The 20,096-nt window shown below is 47.6% G+C and overlaps 1 protein-coding gene across 1 annotated transcript in view; it reads left to right on the top strand.

Annotated features, from left to right (window-relative positions):
- The window catches only part of LOC142302191 (beta-1,3-galactosyltransferase 5-like), an 84,208-nt gene extending 68,364 nt beyond the window's left edge, over window positions 1–15,844 (top strand). The window contains 3 exon segments of the mRNA XM_075343278.1: window positions 12,589–13,174; window positions 14,827–15,272; window positions 15,274–15,844. Of these exon segments, the coding sequence (XP_075199393.1) occupies window positions 12,589–13,174; window positions 14,827–15,272; window positions 15,274–15,546 (1,305 nt within the window). The 3' untranslated portion in view covers window positions 15,547–15,844.
- The last annotated feature ends 4,252 nt before the right edge of the window (window positions 15,845–20,096 follow it).

Genomic DNA, 20,096 nt, shown 5'->3' with positions numbered 1-20,096 from the left:
TGGCGATTAGACAAGCTGGCCAGCTGGCAGGAAGAGTCTAAATGCCAGACCAGCAAATAAAGAAGATGTACCTGATAGCGAGCGGAGCGGTGCCGGCCGTGATGGGCTGGGCGCCAGTCTGGCGCCAGATGCTAGTGCAGCCTCCGGCCCCGCCTCCGAAAAGGGAAAGGGTGCAGCCGAGTGGCGTGGTCGAGCACCCGAGCAGTGTTCCAGCAAGCGTTCCCCAGGTCGGCAGCATGGCAGAGAGGCTGCAGAAGTGCGCACCAGGGACCGGGACAATGGATCCCGAGCTGGACCTGCTTTGGGAGGAAATGAAAATCCTGGCTCGGAGGCTGAACAACATGCAAGCAGAGGTGGACCGGCGGAGTGGAACCTCGATGGTGCCAGAGAGCGTGGGCCACAGGATGGAGGCCGCGGAGCAGCGACCGGGTGAGCTAAATGAAACCCCGACCCGTCCGGACCCAAGGCCCTACCAAGCGCCACCGCCCAGTCCCTCCACCGTCCCGCTAGCCTTCCCCGCCAGCCCCGCTGATGCCCTGTGGGGCACCGGAGCTTCCCCAGCCAGCCCCGCTGATGCCCAGTGGGGCACCGGAGGCCTGCCGGCAACCCCCGAAGACGGCGCCTGGGGAGGGGTGGACCCCGAACAGCTAGTGGGCCCCTTACCGACTCCCCCTGTGAGCCTCCTGGAAACAACATCTCCGGGAGTGAACTAGGACGCAGCGCCCATTGAGAGTGGGAGACTGCAACAGCCCCTGCGGCCCAAGGAGACCCCCTTGGCACATGAGCTGACTTGCCAGAGACTGGTGAAGGAGTACCAGCGGGAGCGGGAGGCCCGGGAGGAGAAGCGGAGAGCCGCGGAGGCGTCCAACCTGGCCTCCAAGGATGAAATCCGCAAGGCCCTTAAGGGGTCACAGGGCCCAGTGAAACGGGGCCTAGTGATAGACTTTCGGCAGAAAGGAGGCTGGGGCTTCATTAGGGAGCCCGGACTGGGCAAAGATGTTTTTGTGGCCCGCCGGGATATCGAGGAGCATTTGCCCAAAGGTCACCCAGGGCGAGATGCTAAGCCGGGTGACGCTGTGGAGTACACCCGGCTGATGGGAAGCCGGGGCTGGTACGCCCTGCACGTACACATCCTGCGGGAGGAGACGGCCTCAGAAGAACCGGAGTGGCGCCGCACTATGCCAACGTGCAGCGCCTCTCCTGTCAGCAGCAGCCGCAGCACTACCCCGAAGCAGGCCCAAGCCGCAGAACTGAGCAGCGGGCCTGCAACAGCTACGCAGGAGACACAGACCCGGATCTCTATGGCTTGTCTGACGCAAGGTGCACAGCCAAAACAAGACCCCAAGGATCACAGCAACAGCCCCCTGCAAACAAGCAGCCCTTTGCTGGAACGCCGTGTCATGCCTGCAAGCAGCCCCACTTCTACCCAGGCTGCAGCGCCTCGCAGTAGGTCAGTGACCAGCGCCCAGGGGACCCAGACAATGATTTCATCGGCATACCTGTTGCCAGGAGCAATGCCGGAGTGGGACCCCCGCATCTATCCTCGTGAGTGAAGAATGGAGAAGAGATGCTGAACTGTAAATAGCCCCTGTCTGCCCCTCACCACTTTGTGAAGATGTCCCTTTTGTGCTGCCCTAATGTTCTTTTTGAAGATGACACCCTACCCTGCCTTACTGCCCCGTGTACTTTTAGAAGATGTCACCCCCCATGTGTATGTGTACCGGGCCACGGAACTGGAATGTGGTCGCTGGTGAATGTCGATGCATGTGTCCTGTGTTACCAGGCCACTGGACTTAGTGGCTGGTATGTTGTTTTTGTAGCTTGAGGAAGCTGAACGAACTGTCGGGCTACTGGACTTGTTGTAGCCAAAAATGTAATTAGTTGCACCCGTTGTGCCCCCTACCAGAATTATGGGGGAAGTGCCCGAACCGTGCAATGGACTGGAAGTGCACACGTAGAGTTTTTCTTTATAAGAAGTTTGCAACGTTTACTTATATGTGCCTCCCATAAAGGGAAGAAATGTTCTATTGTTTTATGTTATGCATAACAAAAATGTTTTTGCAGTTTCTCCACATTTTCTGTTGTTTTTCAGCCCGAGGACGTGCTGGGATTTGCTGTGGGGGAGTGTGGCGCCCCTGAGGCTTCCGTCGCCACAGGTCATTGCACCCCATCCAGCGGTGTGATGCCCCATTCTGGGAGAGGAAGAGAGTGAACTCCGGTCCCCTGGTAAATCCACACTACACCCATTGCTAGGGACACACTGGGACCAGGGAAAGTGGCAGACAACCCTCCCATGCTGCATGCTGGGAGGGGTCGTAAGACCCATCCCTGCTCCTATAGGGTAGAACAGGGCAATTGGGGAGGTGGGAGGAGCCATCTGAGAGCAGACACAGAGGAAGGTCAAGTTTAGTCAGTTTACCTCAGGGAGTGAAAGAGTGAGGAGCCAGCATGTAGTTGAAGAAGGAGAACGAGAGAAAGTGGGGAAGGAGGAGGAGGCTTGCTGGAGGCAGGCAAGGAGGAGAAGAAGTAACGGAAAGAAAGCTCCAAGTCAGTCAGGAGCTGAAAGGAAAGAAAGAAACGCATCCTGGTGAAGATCCTGGGACTCAGAGGGTCCAGGTGACACCAAGCAGAGAACAGAAAGGGTCCCAGGGCCACAGGTAGTCCTAGAGGTACCACGGGTAGTTGTAGAGCTGCAGTGGCGTGCTCCACAAGAACATCGGTGGAGGGATCAAGCTGCAGCAGGGGACGGTCCCTAGAAACCGGAGGAGTGCAAAATCATCTCCAAATAGTAAAAACCGAGGCCCAGGGAATGTTGTAAACTCCCCGGGCCATAGCCCACAGCAGAACCTCTAGAAAAGGGATAATCAGCCGACAGGTGACCCCCCAGCCTGGAGGCTGTTGTGGAGGCCAAGCCAGGTTCAACCTATAAAGGCAAGGCTAAGGAAGACAGCAGAAGATAGAGACACTTAAGGGAAGGGTACCGGCTTTTGCTCTAAGAATCACCCAGAAACGGCGGAGGTCCCTGACAGCGGTCCCAGCAGTCCAAAGGCTTCTTCTAAAGGCCTTGAAGAGAACTGTGAGTAAACAACTTGAACTGCACCCTTGGAGTTGCCTCTGTTATTTCAGCTGCATAGACACTCACAAGCACCAACTGTGCCCCGGGGCATTGCTCCACCTGTGGGGAGCAGTACCACCATTGCTGCCATATTATCACCCCGGAGGTCTTACACAGCAGCGGCGGCTTAATAGCCGCATACCACAGGTGGCGTCACGAACACAAACTTTATTTCAAGCCACATATTTTACTGACACCCACCAGGGCCACGGAGCCGGGCCCAGCCACCACTGACTACCACCGGACTAGTCCGGCCCGGCACCGGGTGTCACACAGCCCTGGGGTGGGCGAGTCAGTAGGGCCCCTGGACCCCCATTTGTGTGGGAAGAAAAGCATGAGGAGTCCTTTTGCCGGCTGAAGTCAGCCTTGACAGGGGAAGAAATCCTGGCGTATCCCGACTACAGCCTCCCGTTCATCCTTTACACCGATGTCAGCAATGTAGGCCTGGAGGCAGTCCTGTCCCAGGTCCAGAACGGGAAGGAGATAGTGATCGCCTACGCTAGCAAAAAACTCCGGCCCACGGAAAGAAACCTCGAGAACTACAGCTCCTTCAAGCTTGAATTCCTAGCCCTGGTGTGGGCAATCACCGAGAGGTTTAGGCATTACCTCGTGGCGGCGAAATTCACTGCCTACACGGACAATAATCCGTTGACCCATTTGGATACGCCCAAGCTAGGTGCACTGGAACAGCGGTGGGTGGCTCGGCTGTCCAACTATGACTTCACTATCAAATACAGAGCCGGCCGCAAGAACACCAAGGCGGACGCGTTATCCCGAATGCCCCACCTGCCTGATGGGGGGGTCGGAAGACGACGACCTAGAGGAAATCGAGTTGCCCGCGTTCCACCGGCTGAAAAACTTGGTGTCAATCAGCAACAGGTGAACCTGGACCCGTTACCCAGCCAGGGGTGGCAAGAAGCCCAGGACCAGGCGCCTGCTGTCCAGTTGGTCAAGACCATGATTGCGCAGGGCTCCTCCAAAATGGATCCCTCAGCCCCCTCTGAAGCCCAGTGACTGTGGAAAGAGACAGCTCGGCTATACCTGCATCAAGGGAAGCTGTATCGGGAGCTGATCAACCCAAAAACTCATGAGAAGGTTCGCCAGCTGAGGGTCCCTCAGGTCAGTGTGCCCAAAGTCCTGCAGGCATACCATGATGGCGCTGGACACTTCGGTTGGAAGAAACTGGAGATGTTGCTGAGTGAGTGGTTTTATTGGAGTGGGATGCGGGAGTCTGTGGAGGCCTGGTGTCGAGAATGTGGTCCCTGTGCACTGAGAAGAAGGGATGAAGCCAGCCAGAAGGCCCTCCTACAGCCGATCATCACCCATCAACCGCTGGAATTGGTCGCCTTGGACCACGTCAAGCCCACACCCAGCCGAAACAGGTATACCTACGCCCTGACCATCGTAGACCACTACTCGCGGTTCATGGTGGTTGTTCCAGTTAAAGATCTAAACAGACCTAAACACACACAACTCTGGTACATATACCACCCTCAGCACACATTTCACCACACACACACCAACCTCGCCACATAATCGCCCTAAACACACAAAAGTCTGGTACATATACCACCCTCAGCACACATCTCACCACACATATACCAACCTCACCACATAATCGCCCTAAAACACACACAAGTCTGGTACATATACCACCCTCAGCACACATCTCACCACACATACACCAACCTCACCACATAATCGCCCTAAACACACACAAGTCTGGTACATATACCACCCTCAGCACACATCTCACCACACATACACCAACCTCACCACATACTCGCACTAAACACACACAAGTCTGGTACATATACCACCCTCAGCACACATTTCACCACACACACACCAACCTCGCCACATAATCGCTCTAAACACACACAAGTCTGGTACATATACCACCCTCAGCACACATTTCACCACACATACACCAACCTCACCACATAATCGCCCTAAACACACACAAGTCTGGTACATATACCACCCTCAGCACACATTTCACCATACATACACCAACCTCGCCACATAATCGCCCTAAACACACACAAGTCTGGTACATATACCACCCTCAGCACACATTTCACCATACATACACCAACCTCACCACATAATCGCCCTAAACACACACAAGTCTGGTACATATACCACCCTCAGCACACATTTCACCATACATACACCAACCTCGCCACATAATCGCCCTAAAACACACACAAGTCTGGTACATATACCACCCTCAGCACACATTTCACCACACATACACCAACCTCACCACATAATCGCCCTAAACACACACAAGTCTGGTACATATACCACCCTCAGCACACATTTCACCATACATACACCAACCTCGCCACATAATCGCCCTAAAACACACACAAGTCTGGTACATATACCACCCTCAGCACACATCTCACCACACATACACCAACCTCACCACATAATCGCCCTAAACACACACAAGTCTGGTACATATACCACCCTCAGCACACATCTCACCACACATACACCAACCTCACCACATACTCGCACTAAACACACATAAGTCTGGTACATATACCACCCTCAGCACACATTTCACCACACACACACCAACCTCGCCACATAATCGCCCTAAACACACACAAGTCTGGTACATATACCACCCTCAGCACACATCTCACCACACATACACCAACCTCACCACATACTCGCACTAAACACACACAAGTCTGGTACATATACCACCCTCAGCACACATCTCACCACACACACACCAACCTCACCACATAATCGCTCCAAACACACACAAGTCTGGTACATATACCACCCTCAGCACACATTTCACCACACACACACCAACCTCACCACATAATCGCCCTAAACACACACAAGTCTGGTACATATACCACCCTCAGCACACATTTCACCACACATACACCAACCTCACCACATAATCGCCCTAAACACACACAAGTCTGGTACATATACCACCATCAGCACACGTCTCACCACACATACACCAACCTCGCCACATAATCACCCTAAACACACACAAGTCTGGTACATATAGCACCCTCAGCACACATCTCACCACAGACACACCAACCTCACCACATAATCGCCCTAAACACATACAAGTCTGGTACATATACCACCCTCAGCACACATTTCACCACACACACACCAACCTCGCCACATAATCGCCCTAAACACACACAAGTCTGGTACATATACCGCCCTCAGCACACATCTCACCACACTTACACCAACCTCACCACATAATCGCCCTAAACACACACAAGTCTGGTACATATACCACCCTCAGCACACATCTCACCACACATACACCAACCTCACCACATAATCACCCTAAACACACACAAGTCTGGTACATATACCACCCTCAGCACACATCTCATCACACATACACCAACCTCGCCACATAATCGCCCTAAACACACACAAGTCTGGTACATATACCGCCCTCAGCACACATCTCACCACACATACACCAACCTCACCACATAATCACCCTAAACACACACAAGTCTGGTACATATACCACCCTCAGCACACATCTCATCACACATACACCAACCTCGCCACATAATCACCCTAAACACACACAAGTCTGGTACATATACCGCCCTCAGCACACATCTCACCACACATACACCAACCTCACCACATAATCACCCTAAACACACACAAGTCTGGTACATATAGCACCCTCAGCACACATCTCACCACACATACACCAACCTCACCACATAATTGCTCTAAACACACACAAGTCTGGTACATAGACCACCCTCAGCACACATCTCACCACACATACACCAACCTCACCACATAATTGCTCTAAACACACACAAGTCTGGTACATATACCACCCTCAGCACACATCTCACCACACATACACCAACCTCACCACATAATCACCCTAAACACACACAAGTCTGGTACATATGCCACCCTCAGCACACATCTCACCACACATACACCAACCTCACCACATAATCGCTCTAAACACACACAAGTCTGGTACATATACCACCCTCAGCACACATCTCACCACACATACACCAACCTCGCCACATAATCGCCCTAAACACACACAAGTCTGGTACATATACCGCCCTCAGCACACATCTCACCACACATACACCAACCTCACCATATAATCACCCTAAACACACACAAGTCTGGTACATATAGCACCCTCAGCACACATCTCACCACACATACACCAACCTCACCACATAATCACCCTAAACACACACAAGTCTGGTACATATACCACCCTCAGCACACATCTCACCACACATACACCAACCTCACCACATAATCGCTCTAAACACACACAAGTCAGGTACATATACCACCCTCAGCACACATCTCACCACACATACACCAACCTCACCACATAATCACCCTAAACACACACAAGTCTGGTACATATAGCACCCTCAGCACACATCTCACCACACATACACCAACCTCACCACATAATCGCCCTAAACACACACAAGTCTGGTACATATACCACCATCAGCACCCATCTCACCACACATACACCAACCTCACCACATAATCGCCCTAAACACACACAAGTCTGGTACATATACCACCCTCAGCACACATCTCACCACACATACACCAATCTCACCACATAATCGCCCCAAACACACACAAGTCTGGTACATATACCACCCTCAGCACACATCTCACCACACACACACCAACCTCACCACATAATCCCCCTAAACACACACAAGTCTGGTACATATACCACCCTCAGCACACATTTCACCACACATACACCAACCTCACCACATAATCGCTCTAAACACACACAAGTCTGGTACATATACCACCCTCAGCACACATCTCACCACACATACACCAACCTCGCCACATAATCGCCCTAAACACACACAAGTCTGGTACATATACCGCCCTCAGCACACATCTCACCACAGATACACCAACCTCACCACATAATCACCCTAAACACACACAAGTCTGGTACATATACCACCCTCAGCACACATCTCACCACACATACACCAACCTCACCACATAATCGCTCTAAACACACACAAGTCTGGTACATATACCACCCTCAGCACACATCTCACCACACATACACCAACCTCACCACATAATCACCCTAAACACACACAAGTCTGGTACATATACCACCCTCAGCACACATCTCACCACACATACACCAACCTCACCACATAATCGCCCTAAACACACACAAGTCTGGTACATATACCGCCCTCAGCACACATCTCACCACACATACACCAACCTCGCCACATAATCACCCTAAACACACACAAGTCTGGTACATATACCACCTTCAGCACACATCTCACCACACATACACCAACCTCACCACATAATCGCTCTAAACACACACAAGTCTGGTACATATACCACCCTCAGCACACATCTCACCACACACACACCAACCTCACCACATAATCGCTCTAAACACACACAAGTCTGGTACATATATCACCCTCAGCACACATCTCACCACACACACACCAACCTCACCACATAATCGCCCTAAACACACACAAGTCTGGTACATATACCACCCTCAGCACACATCTCACCACACACACACCAACCTCACCACATAATCACCCTAAACACACACAAGTCTGGTACATATACCACCCTCAGCACACATCTCACCACACATACACCAACCTCACCACATAATCACCCTAAACACACACAAGTCTGGTACATATACCACCTTCAGCACACATCTCACCACACACACACCAACCTCACCACATAATCACCCTAAACACACACAAGTCTGGTACATATACCACCCTCAGCACACATCTCACCACACACACACCAACATCGCCACATCATCACCCTAAACACACACAAGTCTGGTACATATACCACCCTCAGCACACATCTCACCACACATACACCAACCTCACCACATAATTGCTCTAAACACACACAAGTCTGGTACATATACCACCCTCAGCACACATCTCACCACACATACACCAACCTCGCCACATAATCGCCCTAAACACACACAAGTCTGGTACATATAGCACCCTCAGCACACATCTCACCACACATACACCAACCTCACCACATAATCGCCCTAAACACACACAAGTCTGGTACATATACCACCATCAGCACACATCTCACCACACATACACCAACCTCGCCACATAATCGCCCTAAACACACACAAGTCTGGTACATATATCACCCTCAGCACACATCTCACCACACATACACCAACCTCGCCACATAATCACCCTAAACACACACAAGTCTGGTATATATACCACCCTCAGCACACATCTCACCACACATACAACAACCTCACCACATAATCACCCTAAACACACACAAGTCTGGTACATATACCACCCTCAGCACACATCTCACCACACATACACCAAGCTCACCACATAATCGCTCTAAACACACGCAAGTCTGGTACATATATCACCCTCAGCACACATCTCACCACACACACACCAACCTCACCACATAATCACCCTAAACACACACAAGTCTGGTACATATACCGCCCTCAGCACACATCTCACCACACATACACCAACCTCACCACATAATCGCCCTAAACACACACAAGTCTGGTACATATACTACCCTCAGCACACATCTCACCACACATACACCAAGCTCACCACATACTCGCACTAAACACACACAAGTCTGGTACATATACCACCCTCAGCACACATTTCACCACACACACACCAACCTCGCCACATAATCACCCTAAACACACACAAGTCTGGTACATATACCACCCTCAGCACACATTTCACCACACATACACCAACCTCACCACATAATCGCTCTAAACACACACAAGTCTGGTACATATATCACCCTCAGCACACATCTCACCACACATACACCAACCTCGCCACATAATCACCCTAAACACACACAAGTCTGGTACATATACTACCCTCAGCACACATCTCACCACACATACACCAACCTCACCACATAATCGCCCTAAACACACACAAGTCTGGTATTATCCTTCAAAACTAAAAATCTGATTAATAAGCAGCCAAACTACAAGAACAACAAATGTACCATATAGGAAACGTGGCAGCTGTCAGTCACATGACCTGTCTATATGTGTATGTGTGAGCTAATATATACTGTCAGGGGGAGGGCTTTCTGTTGCCTGGAGATTTATCAGGCTGCCAATAGCAACCAATCACAGCTTAGCTTCCATTTTGCTACAGTTAATTAGTCTGAGCTCTGATTGGTTAATATAGGCAACAATTTAATAATTACATTTATATCTATTTGTTTTGTGTTTTTTGTGCAGAATACATTTTTGTTAATACATTCTATTTTGTTAACAGCAGTTATTAACCCGGGCGAAGCCGGGGAGTACAGCTAGTAGTAGTTATATTTCTGTACATAAGAGGCAGTATTAAAGTAGTTATATTCTTGTACATAGGGGCAGTATTATAGTAGCTATATTCTTGTACATAGGGGCAGTATTATAGTAGTTATATTCTTGTACATAGGGAGCAGTATTATAGTAGTTATATTCTTGTACATAGGGGCAGTATTATAGTAGCTATATTCTTGTACATAGGGGCAGTATTATAGTAGTTATATTCTTGTACATAGGAGCAGTATTATAGTAGTTATATTCTTGTATATAGGAGCAGTATTATAGTAGCTATATTCTTGTACATAGGGGGCAGTATTATAGTAGTTATATTCTTGTACATAGGGGGCAGTATTATAGTAGCTATATTCTTGTACATAGGGGCAGTATTATAGTAGTTATATTCTTGTATATAGGGGCAGTATTATAGTAGTTATATTCTTGTACATAGGGGCAGTATTATAGTAGCTATATTCTTGTACATAGGGGCAGTATTATAGTAGTTATATTCTTGTATATAGGGGGCAGTATTATAGTAGTTATATTCTTGTACATAGGAGCAGTATTATAGTAGTTATATTCTTGTACATAGGGGCAGTATTATAGTAGTTATATTCTTGTATATAGGGGCAGTATTATAGTAGTTATATTCTTGTACATAGGAGCAGTATTATAGTAGTTCTATTCTTGTACATAGGAGCAGTATTATAGTAGTTATATTCTTGTATATAGGAGCAGTATTATAGTAGTTATATTCTTGTACATAGGAGCAGTATTATAGTAGTTATATTCTTGTACATAGGGGGCAGTATTATAGTTCTTATATTCTTGTATATAGGGGCAGTATTATAGTAGTTATATTCTTGTATATAGGGGCAGTATTATAGTAGTTATATTCTTGTATATAGGGGCAGTATTATAGTAGTTATATTCTTGTACATAGGAGCAGTATTATAGTAGTTATATTCTTGTACATAGGGGGCAGTATTATAGTTCTTATATTCTTGTATATAGGGGCAGTATTATAGTAGTTATATTCTTGTATATAGGGGCAGTATTATAGTAGTTATATTCTTGTACATAGGAGCAGTATTATAGTAGTTATATTCTTGTACATAGGGGGCAGTATTATAGTTCTTATATTCTTGTATATAGGGGCAGTATTATAGTAGTTATATTCTTGTATATAGGGGCAGTATTATAGTAGTTATATTCTTGTATATAGGGGCAGTATTATAGTAGTTATATTCTTGTACATAGGAGCAGTATTATAGTAGTTATATTCTTGTACATAGGGGGCAGTATTATAGTTCTTATATTCTTGTATATAGGGGCAGTATTATAGTAGTTATATTCTTGTATATAGGGGCAGTATTATAGTAGTTATATTCTTGTACATAGGAGCAGTATTATAGTAGTTATATTCTTGTACATAGGGGGCAGTATTATAGTTCTTATATTCTTGTATATAGGGGCAGTATTATAGTAGTTATATTCTTGTATATAGGGGCAGTATTATAGTAGTTATATTCTTGCACATAGGAGCAGTATTATAGTAGTTATATTCTTGTACATAGGGGCAGTATTATAGTAGCTATATTCTTGTACATAGGGGCAGTATTATAGTAGCTATATTCTTGTACATAGGGGCAGTATTATAGTAGTTATATTCTTGTATATAGGGGCAGTATTATAGTAGTTATATTCTTGTATATAGGGGCAGTATTATAGTAGTTATATTCTTGTATATAGGGGCAGTATTATAGTAGTTATATTCTTGTACATAGGGGGCAGTATTATAGTAGTTACCGTATATTCTTGTATATAGGGGCAATATTATAGTAGTTATATTCTTGTATATAGGAGCAGTATTATAGTAGTTCTATTCTTGTACATAGGGGGCAGTATTATAGTAGTTCTATTCTTGTACATAGTGGGCAGTATTATAGTAGTTATATTCTTGTACATAGTGGGCGGTATTATGGTATGTAGATGTTTCTTCACACTTACCCTTGCTCCTCCTGCTCTTTCCCCTCAGATCATGAAGAAGTGGACCTTTTTGCTCCCGTCTGGCCTTATTTCTATTACTATCTTCCTGACTATTAAATTGATTGGACGGTCGGAGCCCTTCATGTCTGGAGTTTTTCTTGAGATGCCCCCAGTGACCCCCAGGAAACTTGTAATGAGACAATCAGAGACCCTCAGTGATGGGATATACGAGTATCACTTGAACCTCTCCAGTTTTCGGTCGGAGTTCCCGTACCTGCAGACGTACCAGTGCTCGGTGATTCTCGGCCCGGCTGTAGGACCATATGATACCAGCGACTTACCGCTCCTAATTATGGCCATTAAATCCCATCCTGAGGCCGGAATAAGGAGAAATGCTTTACGGCAGACCTGGGCCAAAGAACAAGAACTGGAAGGCCACAAAGTAAGACGCCTCTTCCTGCTGGGGAGGACGGAGTCATCAGGGCCCATGGAGATTGTGAAGCTGGAGAGCGCCATGTATGGAGACGTCCTACAGTGGGACATGATGGAAGGACATCACAACCTGTCTCTAAAGGAACGATGCTTCCTGGAGTGGGTGCACCACAACATCACTGAGGTGGATTACATATTCAAGGGTACGAAGCCATCACTGACACCATAACTTATAGTATCCTGTCTGACACCATTATCCCTGACCCCATAACTTAGAGGATCCTATGTGACACCATTATCCCTGACCCCATAACTTAGAGGATCCTGAGTGACACCATTATCCCTGACCCCATAACTTAGAGGATCCTGAGTGACACCATTATCCCTGACCCCATAACTTAGAGGATCCTGTCTGACACCATTATCCCTGACCCCATAACTTAGAGGATCCCGTGTGACACCATTATCCCTGACCCTATAACTTAGAGGATCCTGAGTGACACCATTATCCCTGACCCCATAACTTAGAGGATCCTGAGTGACACCATTATCCCTGACCCCATAACTTAGAGGATCCTGTCTGACACCATTATCCCTGACCCCATAACTTAGAGGATCCTGTCTGACACCATTATCCCTGACCCCATAACTTAGAGGATCCCGTGTGACACCATTATCCCTGACCCTATAACTTAGAGGATCCTATGTGACACCATTATCTCTGACCCTATAACTTATAGGATCCTGTGTGACACCATTATCCCTGACCCTATAACTTAGAGGATCCTATGTGACACCATTATCTCTGACCCCATAACTTAGAGGATCCTGTGTGACACCATTATCCCTGACCCCATAACTTAGAGGATCCTGTGTGACACCATTATCCCTGACCCCATAACTTAGAGGATCCTGTCTGACACCATTATCCCTGACCCCATAACTTAGAGGATCCCGTGTGACACCATTATCCCTGACCCTATAACTTAGAGGATCCTATGTGACACCATTATCTCTGACCCTATAACTTATAGGATCCTGTGTGACACCATTATCCCTGACCCTATAACTTAGAGGATCCTATGTGACACCATTATCTCTGACCCCATAACTTAGAGGATCCTGTGTGACACCATTATCCCTGACCCCATAACTTAGAGGATCCCGTGTGACACCATTATCCCTGACCCTATAACTTAGAGGATCCTATGTGACACCATTATCCCTGACCCCATAACTTAGAGGATCCTGTCTGACACCATTATCTCTGACCCCATAACTTAGAGGATCCTATGTGACACCATTATCTCTGACCCCATAACTTAGAGGATCCTATGTGACACCATTATCCCTGACCCCATAACTTAGAGGATCCTGTGTGACACCATTATCCCTGACCCCATAACTTAGAGGATCCCGTGTGACACCATTATCCCTGACCCCATAACTTAGAGGATCCTATGTGACACCATTATCTCTGACCCCATAACTTAGAGGATCCTGTGTGACACCATTATCCCTGACCCCATAACTTAGAGGATCCCGTGTGACACCATTATCCCTGACCCCATAACTTAGAGGATCCTATGTGACACCATTATCTCTGACCCCATAACTTAGAGGATCCTGTGTGACACCATTATCCCTGACCCCATAACTTAGAGGATCCTGTGTGACACCATTATCCCTGACCCCATAACTTAGAGGATCCTGTGTGACACCATTATCTCTGACCCCATAACTTAGAGGATCCTGTGTGACACCATTATCTCTGACCCCATAACTTAGAGGATCCTGTGTGACACCATTATCCCTGACCCTATATAACGTTGATATTCTTGTGTTCTCCCGGCAGGTGATGATGATGTGTTCGTGAACGTACATCTGGTGTTGGATCTTATTAAGGATTTTGGATCTCCAGATCTGGTCCATGGCTACCATCAGCATCGCCCATCAGTCCTGCGGTACACTAAATACAGAATCACGGAGTCCCTCTACCCCTCAAAAAAGTATCCCGGCTTTGTGTCAGGTGGAGGCTTCATCTTCTCCGGAGCCTCGGTGTCCTCTCTATATGAAGCCTCTTGTAAAATGCCGGTTTTCCCATTGGACGATGTGTATTTTGGCTTTTTGGCTTTGGCAGCAAATTTGACCTACAGACACGACCCCCGATTCCACGTCCTGGGGCTCAGGTATGATGTGTGTCAGTACAAGAAGGCGCTGATGGTGCACGGTATAATCCCAGACAGATTGCTGCAGATATGGGGAGAGGTGAACAAGGCAAGCTGTGAGAAGAAAAAAGAACAAAGGACTTAGAGGAGGAGGAGAGACAGATACCGGAAAGGACGAGAGAAGAAAGAACAAAGGACTTAGAGGAGGAGGAGAGACAGATACCGGAAAGGACAAGAGAAGACAGAACAAAGGACTTAGAGGAGGAGGAGACACAGATACTGGAAAGGACGAGAGAAGAAAGAACAAAGGACTTAGAGGAGGAGGAGACACAGATACCGGAAAGGACAAGAGAAGAAAGAACAAAGGACTTAGAGGAGGAGGAGACACAGATAGCGGAAAGGACTAGAGAAGAAAGAACAAAGGACTTAGAGGAGGAGGAGACACAGATACCGGAAAGGACGAGAGAAGAAAGAACAAAGGACTTAGAGGAGGAGGAGACACAGATACCGGAAAGGACAAGAGAAGAAAGAACAAAGGACTTAGAGGAGGAGGAGAGACAGATACTGGAAAGGACGAGAGAAGAAAGAACAAAGGACTTAGAGGAGGAGGAGAGATAGATACTGGAAAGGACAAGAAATGTTTTATATAAGGATAAAAAGAGGACATCACTCTGAGAGGGTCTAAAAACTTATGTGTGTTTTATGTCACTGTATTAAAAAAGAATATATTTTTTAAAACCCATGGAGTCTGTCCATGATTACCTCAGGTAGAAGCCTTCTTCTGTCTTATCCACGTCTCTCACTTCTCTAGTATATGGTTATTTTCCTTTGTTCTACTCTCTAATGTACCATCTTTCTCCTGTGTTCTCCTCCTCTCTAATGTACCATCTTTCTCCTGTGTTCTCCTCCTCTCTAGTGTATCCTCCTTCTCTTGAGTTCTTCCCTCTCTTGTGTATTGTCCTTGTGTTCTCCTCCTCTCTAGTGTATCGTCCCTCTCTTATGTTCTCTCCTCTATATTGTATCATCCTTCTCTTGTGTTGTCCACCTCTCTAATGTACCGTCCTTCTCCTGTGTTCTCTTATCTATAGTGTATGGCCCTTCTCTTGTGTTCTCTCCTCTATAGTTTTATTGACCTTCTCCTGTGTTCTCTAGTGTATGGTCCTTCTCTTGTGTTCTCCTCCCTCTCTAGTGTATCGTCCCTCTCTGGTGTTCTTTCCTCTCTAGTGTATTGACCTTCTCCTGTGTTCTTCCCTCTCTAGTGTATCCTCCTCCTGTGTTCTCCGCCTCTCTAGTGTATCCTCCTCCTGTGTTCTCCGCCTCTCTAGTGTATCCTTCTTCTCCTGTGTTCTTCCCTCTCTATTGTATCCTCCTCTTCCTCCTGTGTTCTCCTCCTCTCTACTGTATGGTCCTTCTCCTGTTCTCCTCCTCTCTAGTGTATCCTCCTTCTCCTGTTGTCCTCCTCTCTAGTGTATCCTCCTTCTCCTGTTCTCATCCGCTCTAGTGTATCCTCCTTCTCCTGTTCTCCTCCTCTATAGTGTATCCTCCTTCTCCTGTTCTCCTCCTTCTCCTGTTCTCCTCTTCTCTAGTGTATCCTCCTTCTCTTGTGTCCTCCTCTCTAGTGTATCCTCCTTCTCCTGTTTTCTTACTCCTCTCTAGTGTATCATCCTTCTCTTGTGTCCTCCTCTCTAGTGTATCCTCCTTCTCTTGTGTTCTCCTCCTCTCTAATGTACCATCCTTCTCTTGTGTTCTTCCTCTCTAATGTACAGTCCTTTTTCTGTATTCTCCACCATTCAGGTATTATCTGTCTCCTTTGTTCTCCACCTCTCTAGTGTATCCTCCTTCTACTGAGTTCTTCCATCTCTTGTGTATTGTCCTTCTCTTGTGTTCTCCTCCCTCTCTAGTGTATCCTCCTTCTCTTGTGTCCTCCTCTCTAGTGTATCCTCCTTCTCCTGTTCTCCTTCTCTCTAGTGTATCCTCCTTCTCTTGTGTCCTCCTCTCTAGTGTATCCTCCTTCTCTTGTGTCCTCCTCTCTAGTGTATCCTCCTTCTCCTGTTCTCCTCCTTCTCCTGTTCTCCTCCTCTCTAGTGTATCCTCCTTCTCCTGTTCTCCTCCTCTCTAGTGTATCCTCCTTCTCTTGTGTCCTCCTCTCTAATGTATCCTCCTTCTCTTGTTTCCTCCTCTCTAGTGTATCCTCCTTCTCCTGTTCTCCTCCTCTCTAGTGTATCCTCCTTCTCCTGTTCTCCTCCTCTCTAGTGTATCCTCCTTCTCCTGTTCTCCTCCTCTCTAGTGTATCCTCTTTCTCCTGTTCTCCTCCTCTCTAGTGTATCCTCCTTCTCCTGTTCTCCTCCTCTCTAGTGTATCCTCCTTCTCCTGTTCTCCTCCTTTCTAGTGTATCCTCCTTCTCCTGTTCTCCTCCTCTCTAGTGTATCCTCCTTCTCCTGTTCTCCTCCTCTCTAGTGTATCCTCCTTCTCCTGTTCTCCTCCTCTCTAGTGTATCCTCCTTCTCCTGTTCTCCTCCTCTCTAGTGTATCCTCCTTCTCTTGTGTCCTCCTCTCTAGTGTATCCTCCTTCTCTTGTTTCCTCCTCTCTAGTATATCCTCCTTCTCCTGTTCTCCTCCTCTCTAGTGTATCCTCCTTCTCTTGTGTCCTCCTCTCTAGTGTATCCTCCTTCTCATGTGTTCTCCTCTCTAGTGTATCCTCCTTCTCCTGTTTTCCTCCTCTCTAGTGTATCCTCCTTCTCTTGTGTCCTCCTCTCTAGTGTATCCTCCTTCTCATGTGTTCTCCTCTCTAGTGTATCCTCCTTCTCTTGTGTTCTCCTCTCTAGTGTATCCTCCTTCTCCTGTTCTCTTCCTCTCTAGTGTATCCTCCTTCTCCTGTTCTCCTCCTCTCTAGTGTATCCTCCTTCTCCTGTTCTCCTCCTCTCTAGTGTATCCTCCTCATGTGTTCTCCTCTCTAGTGTATCCTCCTTCTCATGTGTTCTCCTCTCTAGTGTATCCTCCTTCTCATGTGTTCTCCTCTCTAGTGTATCCTCCTTCTCTTGTGTCCTCCTCTCTAGTGTATCCTCCTTCTCATGTGTTCTCCTCTCTAGTGTATCCTCCTTCTCTTGTGTTCTCCTCTCTAGTGTATCCTCCTTCTCCTGTTCTCCTCCTCTCTAGTGTATCCTCCTTCTCCTGTTCTCCTCCTCTCTAGTGTATCCTCCTTCTCCTGTTCTCCTCCTCTCTAGTGTATCCTCCTTCTCTTGTGTCCTCCTCTCTAGTGTATCCTCCTTCTCCTGTTCTCCTCCTCTCTAGTGTATTCTCCTTCTCTTGTGTCCTCCTCTCTAGTGTATCCTCCTTCTCCTGTTCTCCTCCTCTCTAGTGTATCCTCCTTCTCTTGTGTCCTCCTCTCTAGTGTATCCTCCTTCTCCTGTTCTCCTCCTCTCTAGTGTATCCTCCTTCTCTTGTGTCCTCCTCTCTAGTGTATCCTCCTTCTCCTGTTCTCCTCCTCTCTAGTGTATCCTCCTTCTCATGTGTTCTCCTCTCTAGTGTATCCTCCTTCTCCTTTTCTCCTCCTCTCTAGTGTATCCTCCTTCTCTTGTGTTCTCCCTCTCTAATGTACAGTCCTTTTTCTGTGATCTAAAGTATCATCTTTGTATGTTCTCACCTCGCTGATGTATTGTCCTTTTGTGTTCTCCACCCTTTTGTGCAGTTTACCTCTGTTATTTTGAAGCTTCCTTCCTGCTCTTGTTTTCCTCCTTAATCTCTTATTTTCTTTATCTTTGTGTGTGCTGCGAGTTTGTTATTCCCTTGTCTGTCTTTATCTGTAGGTTTCATCCTTTTCTGTCCCTCGATCAGCACTAGACATGAGCAAACCTTTCGAAGTTCGGTTTGCCAATTGTTACCAAACAAACACTACATTCGCCAAACCGAACTCCGAAACTTTTTGAACCCCATTTGATTCAATGGGAGGCCAAACATAAGGCAGAGAAAACAATTTTGTGGTGGGTCGAAAAGCTTCCAAAACAGCAAAAATACATTTTACAGTGCAGCCCCACTGTTTTGGCATAGACTTCATAGACTATGGAAATTAGATATCTAGAGGTGGATGAGAGACAGGTGTAGGGCTGGTGCTCCCATACCCCGGCCAGTACAGACATGACACAACTTGGAGAGCCATCCTGGAGTCTTGACATTTAAAAACATTTCAGGCAGACAGCAGGACAGTGGCATCAATTGCCCCTGTAGCTCCCAGAGAAGGGGGTCCTTGGTCCCGGGTGGTAACAGATGGGAATGTCCCTCTGGTGGCCGTTGCCCAGTCCCGTGCTCTGGACCCCTTTTGTTAATGGGGGGTATTTAAAGGGGAGATAAGAGTTTTTGTCATGTGACGCAACCTGCGAGTCGCGGTTAATGATGGAGAACCGCCGCTGCTCAATATGGGTACTCCCAGGGCTGGTGGTAATGGCAGCTGTGATGGTAGGCCCTCCGCAGGTAGGGCTGTGCCTGGGACATCTTGTGGGGCAATAATGGAGGCCACACCAGGTTGTCTTTAACAGTTTCTACTCACTGTGGACCCAGGGATTGCTGGTTCCGGTCCCAGGAGTATCAGTGCCAATGTAAGTGACCCAGGTTCAGTGGTGGACTAGCCATAGGGCAGTTCTGGCAAATGCCAGATGGGTTGGTGCCTGCAGTGGGCCACTCGCTCACTCCAAGGATGCACATGCAGCTCTTTTATCAGAGGTGGGCTGGGCCGGCATTTTCCTCCGGGGCCATTTCTCCAGCAGCTACTTAAGACTGCAGGGCCGCTGGCTCCTTTTAGTTGCAGTCCACGTGCACTGTGCCTTTGTGAGGTTGCAGCTGCTGATGTCACTACGCAGCTTACGGGCTGGGGGGAAGACTGCATCTGATTTGTGCCTCAAGTCCTGCCGACGGATCACTCACAGAGAGCTGCCCTCTCTCTTCTTGCACTGATCTATGTGATC

Source organism: Anomaloglossus baeobatrachus, chromosome 4 (assembly GCF_048569485.1).
Source record: "Anomaloglossus baeobatrachus isolate aAnoBae1 chromosome 4, aAnoBae1.hap1, whole genome shotgun sequence".
Classification (NCBI taxonomy): domain Eukaryota; kingdom Metazoa; phylum Chordata; class Amphibia; order Anura; family Aromobatidae; genus Anomaloglossus; species Anomaloglossus baeobatrachus.
Note: the sequence above shows the minus strand (reverse complement) of the source record. Positions and strands in the feature narration are given on the sequence as shown.